Below are 9,465 nucleotides of genomic sequence, written 5' to 3' on the forward strand. Positions count from 1 at the left end.
ACTTACGGTTCGTATTGTGTTTATGCCACGTATTAGGGCTCCTAGCGTTGTCCCTATTTTTTCTTCCATGGTCTTTATTGTCTTTGAATTTATATTGAAGTCTTTGATCCATTTTGAGTTAGTTGTTGTGCATGGTGTGAGGTATGGGTCTTGTTTCAGTTTTTTGCAGATGGATATCCAGTTATGCCAGCACCATTTGTTAAAGACTGTCTTTTCCCCAATTAACAGACTTTGGGCCTTTGTCAAATATCAGCTGCTCACAGGTGGATGAATTTATGTTTGGATTCCCAATTCTGTTCTATTGGTCTATGTATCTGTTGTTTTACCATACGAATTATTTGATAGAGAGTTTATTTTGTAATGTTATTAATATTCTTATAATAAGCAAGAAAAAGATGACCACACATTGAAAAAGATGGTCAAAATATCGTATCAGGCAATTCTGTGAAGGTAGTGTAAGTGGTCAGAAAATATATAAAAATGCATCAGTGTTTCTTGCAAGTTAAAATAAATTTTTTTTTTGAAATATCAAATTGTCAATTTTGATTATTTTAATCCATAGGATCGGTGAAGCTGAGAGTGAAATGCATTTCTACCTGGGTGGTGGAAGTATGAATGTATATATTTTTGAAGGTCACTTTAGCAAAAGGCCCATGACATCAAAGTAAAACTAAAATGGTTTTAACCATGTTTGTTCTGAGGATATAATCATGGATATGTCCAAAGATATATGCGCAAAGGATAAAGTTTTGTTTACAGTAGGAAAAAAAGAAAAGGAAATAACATGAATGGCCAACAATAGTGAATGGATTAATTAATTATGCTATATTCATATCATTAATTGTATTTAATGATACTTGAAAGTCACAACATAGTGTAGTTTTAAAGCAAACAATTTCCAAAGCTACCTTACATGGAATAATTTCCACTGCCTTGATATAGTCTGTATCTGTCACGTATATACTTGTGTGCATAGTAATTAATCTGGAAGACCATAAACTAGAAATATAACGCTTAATTCTTGGCATGGAGATATTGGTTTTCTTTTATTTCCCCTGTTTCTATGTATTTTTTCAATTTATTATAAGAAGGAGTTCCTTGACCATCAACAACAACAAAAAAACTTGTATGTTTCCTGAAGAAAGAAATTGGAATATATTTTCAATGGAATCTTCTTTAAGCTTATAAATCTATGATTTGGGTGAAATTAGAGGGTTACTTAAAAATAAAAAAAATAGATTAGACTTAGCATCAAGCTGGCAGAAAGCCAGTGAAATTCAAAAGCTTAACAAATGGGTACTGAACCTGAAGTCTGGTTCTGTCTGGAGAGTCAGCAGGTCCGAGGTGTTGGTCTCTCTAACCAATGTCCTGCTGAATGAAGCCTTTCCTGAACAAAACCCATAGAGTGGGGCCTTTCACCAGAGGTCCTGTGGGAAACAGAATCACGGGAGGCACAGGGCGAGGGCGCCCACTCTGCCTGTGATGCTGTGTGGCCCTTTCGGCTGTCTCTTGACTGCTGTGTAGCAAAATTTATTGCTGTGCCTCTTTACAAAATGAACAACAGGAGAAGCCTGACCCATCTCTTCCCGGGCGTATACACAGTGTTCTTCAAGCCCTCCTGCAACCTAAAGTTAAACATCTCTATACATACTCAGAAACCCTGGTGGTGTAGTGGTTAAGAGCTATGGCTGCTAACCAAAAGGTCGGCAGTTGAAATCCACCAGGTGCTCCTTGGAAACCCTATAGGGCAGTTCTACTCTGTCCTATAGGGTCTCTGAGTCAGAATCGACTCGATGGCCACAGGTTTTGTTTTGTTTTTTTTTGTATACATACTTACTCACACCGGACCAGATAATCAGGACCGCATGGATTTCTTTGTTGTTGTTGTTCTTAGGTGCCATCGAGTGGGTTCCGACTCAGCATGAGTCAACATGTGCAACGGAACGGAACACTGCCCGATCCTGCGCCAGACTCACAATCTTGTTAGGCTTGAGCCCATTGTTGGGGCCACTGTGTCAGTCCATCTCGTTTGAGGGTCTGTCTCTTTTTCAATGACGGTCCCCTTTACCAAGCATGATGTCCTTCTCCAGGGACTGGTCCCTTCTGATAACATGTCCAAAGTATGCGAGACAAAGTCTCACCATTCTTACTTCTGAGGAGCATTATGGCTGTACTTCTTCCAACACAGATTTGTTCATTCTTCTGGCAGTCCATGGTATATTCAGTATTCTTCGCCAGCCATAATTCGAAGGCATCAATTCTTCTTCGATCTTCCTTATTCTTTGTCCAGCTTTCACATGCATGTGAGGTGATTGAAAACACCATGGCTTGGGTCAGTCACACCTTAGTCCTTAAAGTGACATCTTTGCTTTTTAACACTTTAAAAAAGAGGTCCTTTGCAGGAGATTTGCCCAATGCAATACATCATTTGATTTCCTGACTGGAGCTTGCATGGGTGTTGATTGTGGATCCAAGTAAAATGAAATCCTTGACAACTTCAATCTTTTCTCCATTTATCATGATGTTGCTTATTGGTCCAGTTGTAAGGATTTTTGTTTTCTGTATGTTGAGGTATAATCCATAGTGAAGCCTGTGGTCTTTGATCTGCATCAGTAAGTGCTTCAAGTCCTCTTCACTCTCAGCAAGCAAGGTTGTGTCATTTGTGTATTGCAGGTTGTTAATGAATCTTCCTCCAATCCTGATGCCACATTCTTCTTCATATAGTCCAGTTTCTCGGATTATTTGCTCAGCTATTTCTTCTCATTTTGAGTTGTGCCACATCAGCAAGTAAACTTCCTGAAAGCTTGACTCCATCCACGTCATTAAGGCCAGCTCTACTTGAGGAGGCAGCTCTTCCCCACCTGTATTCTGAGAGCCTTCCAGCCTGAGGGCTCATCTTCAGGCTCTACGTCAGACAGTGTCGCACTGCTATTCATAAGGTTTTCACTGGCTAATTTTTTCAGAAGTAGATGGCCAGGCCCTTCCTCCTAGTCTATCTTAGTCTGGAAGCTCAGCTGAAACTTGTCTATCGGGGTGACCTTGCTGGTATATGAAATACTGGTGGCAGATCTTCCAGGATCACGGCAACACACAAGTCACCACAGTATGACAAACTGACAGACACGTGCTGGATGGATTTCTTTAGTAGTTGAAATTGTGGTGGCATAGTTGAGGTTACTCTGAGTTCCAAACATCTAATTTAGACCTAATTTTTACCAGCTCCATGTAGCAGAGAGGAGCCCTGGTGGCGCAGTGGTGAAGTGTTTGACTGTGAACCGAAAGGTTGGCAGTTGGAATCCACCAGCGGCCCCTTGGAAACCCTATGGGGCAGCTCCAGTCTGTGCTAGAGGGTCGCTGTGCGTTGGCATGGCAGCGGGTTTTTTGTGTGTTAACAGAGAGAGATGTCCAGGCCATGCTGCGGCATTTGTTTGTCTTGATTGGAGCACCTGGGTGATTGTGACCTCCTCTCTTTGGGTGTGGCTTGACTTGGAGCAGGCTGAGGTCTTTCCCTCCTAATCCCATAATATCTTTATCCTACTTTTTGAAATGGCAGCTGACCTTTCTCAGTTTTAGTGAAGTCTTTTGTAAACGCAGCCACAAGAGAAAGGCCCTAGGTTCCCCTTGGATTGGGGTCATTTTGCTCTTTCTGTCCCTGGACTGAGGAGGATTCGGTGGGGGACAAGCTGTCACATGTCTTTTGTTGTGAAGTGTGGAGACCTGTTTTAGAAGAGAGGATTTCCAGGTGAATGGTACCCAGATGTATGGTTCATTATTTGATTTCTGTATTAATTTAGGGAATAATTGCTGCTGTAATGGATAAACAATGAAATTTTAGTTACTTATTAAAAGAGTAATTTATTTTTGTTTCCACTTGAAGTTGAGATGGGTGTTCTTCAGCAGACCGGTGTCTTCCAGGCACGATTTAGAGTCTCACTCAGGCTTCTCCTCCCATCTTGTGGCTGCCCTGTCTTTGTTCTATGGCGGCTCCGTTGCTGGCTTCCAGAGAGCCTGGAAACTGTGCACAAGTGCTTTTTCTATGGGCCAGTCCTCAGAATGGTCCACAGCTCTTCTGCTCACCAGGCATTGGGTAGAACTTAGTTAAATGGCCACACCCAGCTGGAAGAGGGCTGGGAATGTAGTATAGCTGTGGACCAGGAAGGGGAAGCAAGATTGTGGTGGTTACCTCGCCAGTTTCTGTCTCGGTTGCCAAATTCAAACAGGAAAAAAATAGAAGATCAAAGTAAGAGAAGAAACACTGAGGGCTGGGAGCCAAGAATATCCAGATCTGAATTCTAAAAAAATGACACCAGTGAGAGGCCTGTAGTAATCCCCTGAGCTGGAGCATAAGTGTTCCAACAGGCCTTTGACTAGAGCTTCCTATCCTGGTTATAGGTGTGGTAGGGAACAGTTAAATGAACCAACAATAAGTTCTAATTAAAAAAAAAACAAAACAACTTCACTGGCAGACCCCAAGTGCAAGCAATAATGAGTCATCACTTAATGTGAGAATATTTTCCTTTGTGACGTCAACACCCAGCTGGAGTACTCACTTTTAACCGTAATTTTAAATCCTTGATCTTAAAATTTGTCACAGACTATTCTATAGACTTTGAATTTGCACAGATATGATGTAAAAATTCTTTGGTCTCTATGTTGGAAGAAAACAATAATTTTAATGCAATAAAAGTAACTCCTTAATAGTTCTTAGACATTTCCAAATACTAGCTATTAACATCTGTGTAATATTTTATAATTTTTACATTTCACATTTTAATTTGCACAGATAATTTATTTGAGAAGTGTTTAGTAGTTTTGGACCTTTTAAGACAGCTATGGTATAAAATATGGTTTCTTTTTTTTTAATGGGAATTTGAAAAAAGAAGTATTGATTCTGTATCTGTTTATCGAATGTGCTTTCTTAGCCCAAAGTCATGTGATCAGAACATCCAGTGTTTTTCACGTTTCCTGTTTGCCTTCTTTCCAGGAGAAAAGTTGAAATCATGCACACGCATAGTCTCTTCACCCTTCTTGGAGAAAGGCTGATGTTGCATACCAACACTGTGACCGTCACCACATACAACACGCTCTATGAGGTAAGAGAGTACAGGATGTCAGTTTAAAAGGACCCGATGGAAGCCCTCTTAATCTATGTGGTTGGTCAGTTAATCTGAAAAGATGGTTAAAACTGGAAATCACAAAAAAATAGAGCATATACCTTATACTTTCCAGTTTAATTTAAAACATATCCATGTACAATATGCTAATCTTTTGATACTGATTTGAGTGTGGGTTGGTCAGTTTTACATAACAGGCATCAGTGGGCTTGGGAACAAACACAGTGACCCTTGGTACAGATTTACCTCATTTGGTGGCCGTCTGCTCCTGGAAAGATGACAGCCTGGGAAACCCTATGGGGCAGTTCTCCTCTGTCACACGGGGTCACTATGAGTGTGAATCAACTCGACGGCACGTTACCACAGCGACGATGGATGATGGCTTTGAGCATCTTTTCATGTGCTTGTCGGCCATTTGAATATCCTCCTCAGTGAAATGTCAGTTCAAGTCTTCTGCCCACTTTTTGATTGTGTTGTTTGTCTTTTTGTTGCTCAGTTTCAGAAGTATCTTATAAAGTTTGGATATTAGACTGTGACTGGATACACGGTTCCCAAAACTTTCTTCCACTTTGTAGGCTGTCTTTTCACTTTTTTGTTAAAGTCTTTTGATGAACAGAAATGTTTAATTTTTATGGGGCTCATTTTGCTGCTTGTACTTTTGTTGTCATATCGTTTAGTCCATCACAGAAACCCAGGTGTCACAGCTTCATCCGTACATTTTCTTGTATGAATTTTATGGTTTTAGTTTTCAGATTAAAGTCTTGATCCATCTTGAACTGGTTTTTGTGTGTGGTGTGAGGGATGGATCATGGTTCATTGTTCTGCTTGTGGATATCCGATTTTGCCAGCATCATTTGCTGAAGAGACTCTTCTTTCCCCTTTAGATGAATGTAGCACCCTTGTCGAAAATCAGTTGACCTTAGATGTATGGATTCCCTCTTTCTTTTTTTTTTAATTGTACTTTAGATGAAGATTTACAGAGCAAATTAGTTTCTCATTAAACAATTAATACACATATTGTTTTGTGACACTGGTTGCCAACCCCACTATGTGTCAATACTCTCCCCTTCTAGACCTTGGGTTCCCCATTACCAGCTTTCCTGTCCCCTCCTGCCTTCTCGTCCTTGTCCCTGGGCTGGTGTTTCCATTTAGTTTTGTTTCGTTTTATGGGCCTGTCTAATCTTTGGCTGAAGGGTGAACCTCAGGAGTGACTTCATTACTGAGCTAAAAGGTGTCCAGGGGCCATACTCTTGGGGTGGATTCCCTGTTTCTTAAAAACACTTGTTTATTCCATACTTTTTTAGAGTGCAGTGAAAATATGAATTATCTCTCACAAATTCTTCTTTAGCCTCATCTCTGGTATTTCTTATGTGTGTCTTATTTTCCAGTTATATTAGACTGCCGTCTACAAACACAAACATTTTTAGACATACTTTTCTTCTCCTTCCATGCATAGGTTTCTTCCGTGCATAGTTGTCAGCCTGCTTGTTCACACCCTGAAGAGAGTTAATTCCTTCTGCTGCTCTGTCACTAAAGTCGCATGGGCTAGACTTAAATCCTATAGCATAAGGACTGTGTCATAGTGATCTTTAAAACTCTAAGGTGAAGAGATGCATGTAATATAGTAAATACTCAAAAAATATTTAAAAAAATGTCAAACAACATTGTATGACTTAGAAAGATGTAAAGTCTATTTGAATCTCACTGAAAATGAAATAAATTAAGGAAACATCCCTGTCTCCTAGTTTTCTGAGATGAATTCATAGGCTTCTTAGGTCATACACTAAGATGTGATTTGGCTGTAATTAACCCCTCTTTGAAATTACTCAAAGCTATTTTTATACAAATATTTTTTGATAATTGTAATATTTGCAAATTTAAGTCTTAAATTTTATTTGCTTTTTTGTTGCTACTCCGTCTCTAAATTACATTGTCTTTTATTAATGATTTGTACCATTCCCTAATACACTTAAAAATTATTTGCTAATTTTTGAAATATGTCTTGTAAAGACAGAATAGCTGGATTTTTAGGTTTCATATGCTTGTAGATCTCCACAACATGATCTGATTAATTACTTTATTAAATATTATTATATTGTTTTCCTTTATAGGTTAAGGCTGCTATCCTTGTTACATCCTATTCGTGTAATTCAGATAAATGCGTAGTGTAGACAGAGGCAGCCAGGTAGGAAATTACAACATGACATGATCAGATTCTTATAGAAATAATTAACTGATTTAAAGAAAAAATGCATTTTTTACTTACTTTAACTTTTTCTGTAAGAGTATAACAATTTCTGAGGACAAATTATTTTATAAAGTGGTAGTCAACTTTAAAACTTCAAATGACTCATTAAAATAAAACTCTTTTCTCAAAATTATAGAATCTCAGATGTGGACGGTCTGTTAGATGTCATGTTATTCAAACATTCATTCATTCCACCAACAAAGAGACTAAGAATCAAAAACTTAAGGTCCCTTGCCGAAACTATAAGGGTTCTCTGATCCCTGAATACTTCTAGCTAACTTAATAGCATGGCCGATGGTTTGCCACTTTTAAGAATGAACTAGTACCACTCTTATCTCAAAAGTTGAGCCTATTGATACATAAAGATTTATACATGAAGTGGCAGCAGAGTAGGTGAGGCAGAAAGGAAGCTTCATCTGAGATATGATTATACCTCCAGCAGCCCCCTTAAGCCTAAGGTCTTTCTGTGACCCATGAATTACAAAATAATTCCATTACAAAATGAGTGTCTGACCTATGCTTTAAATGTGCGGAGCTGGGCTCCGGTCTGTGTCATGTCTATAAACAGCATATTTATCACATTACCTCCATGCCTACAACTCACTGTTGTTTCCCTGCCTGGTCCAGCAAGCTCTTAAAACGTGGCTGCTGTGAACCGAGATGTGCTGTAAACATTAACCACACACACGATTTGTGTCGGTATCTGGCTCCAAGTCCTCGGTAAAGTTTTGTTTGTTGGGAAGTGAGGTTGACCTATACCTATGTCTGACCAGTGCTGCTCTGCCCTTATTAATATCTCACTCCCCTTCTCTCCCCTTTCCAATCTCACGGAGGCTCAGTGACAGCCCACCACGCTTTGTGCTTCACAGGGCATGTATTTGTGCCTGTCTCCCCAACACAGATGAAGTAAACGACCCTACAAAGGTAGCCCCACATGTCAACTGGATTTCCCATCTCCTGACATTTAGCCCAGTGTGGGCACATAACTGGGTCTTCATAAATGCATGCTGAATTAAGTTTCTAAATTTATTTTTATAATAAAAAAGATTCGAATAATAGCTTATAGTTTGCAAAGCACTTTCATGTATACTTGCTTGTTCAACCGTTCTGCCTGCTTTGTTAGCAGGCAAGGCAGTCATTACTGTCGTTGGTGGACGGTGAAATAGACACCGAGCAGCACGAAACTGGCAAGGCTTTGGAGGAAGTGTTGTCCCCTGTACAAGGCATTGCCTCTGTTTTGGTTGAGGAAGGTTTGACTAGTTTCCGTCATGGAAGAGTACGGCCTGGTTTTCTCCTAGCTTCTCTGCAGTTATTTTGAATCTCTTGGTTGTAACCATATTTTTCTGGGATCTTATTCACGAGGGTGTAGGTTACACACCAGGCCTTTTGGGCAGATTGGTGTGAAAACCCCTTGTAGTCATATACCAGCCACTTAGACTGTTCTGTGGTGTGTGGTTTCCACAGAGAGTTCATCCGCTGTGCCATCCACGTGTGATTAGCGGTGGATGTCGCGAGGGCTCTGTTCAGATGCTCAGAGGCACCGTTTGGTTAAACAGTGAAGTGTTCTGTTTCGGCGACGCATGGGGTGAGGGGACTAGTGGCACTCGTGCCTCATGCTTGTCGTTTTAGTGGTAATAAGTCAGCTTTTATTTCTGTCATAACCTTTTGGTGTACATCCCTAATACACCTATGCTAATTTCCCATCTCTCTTTTTTTTTGTCTGACCAGAAAGGGAAGAAAATGCCACTTTGGGATGATATCATGATCCCTTTTTACTCAGGAGGAACCAATCTGTCTCTGAACTGATTGGCTCTCTTACACTGCTGTGACAGCAGAGCAGTGTAAGGTGGTCCCTGAATGGACTTTGAGCATTGCCCTGCTGGGTTTGTACCTGGCGTCAGGGTGAACTGTTCTAAAGGACCATTAAGAACCTAACAGGTTAAAACTAAACAGGAAATTAAATCACTGAAATGAATTGATGTCTTCATAAATATAACAACATTGGATTTTACGTATATGAAAGAATAAGGTTCCCACAGGCTAAAATAGAGTGAGCAGTCAAATATACGTTATTTACATATAGTTCAGTTGTTCATTCTTTCA

The 9,465-nt window shown here is 39.9% G+C and overlaps 1 protein-coding gene across 1 annotated transcript in view; it reads left to right on the plus strand.

Moving 5' to 3' along the window:
* Nucleotides 1-9,465, plus strand: part of NBEA (neurobeachin) — a 685,423-nt gene that overhangs the window by 143,285 nt on the left and 532,673 nt on the right. Inside the window, exon 17 of the mRNA XM_023740363.1 lies at nt 4,985-5,093. Within this exon, the coding sequence (XP_023596131.1) occupies nt 4,985-5,093 (109 nt within the window). The remainder of the gene's footprint in view (nt 1-4,984; nt 5,094-9,465) is intronic.

Source organism: Trichechus manatus, unplaced genomic scaffold (genome assembly GCF_000243295.1).
Source record: "Trichechus manatus latirostris isolate Lorelei unplaced genomic scaffold, TriManLat1.0 scaffold00153, whole genome shotgun sequence".
Classification (NCBI taxonomy): domain Eukaryota; kingdom Metazoa; phylum Chordata; class Mammalia; order Sirenia; family Trichechidae; genus Trichechus; species Trichechus manatus.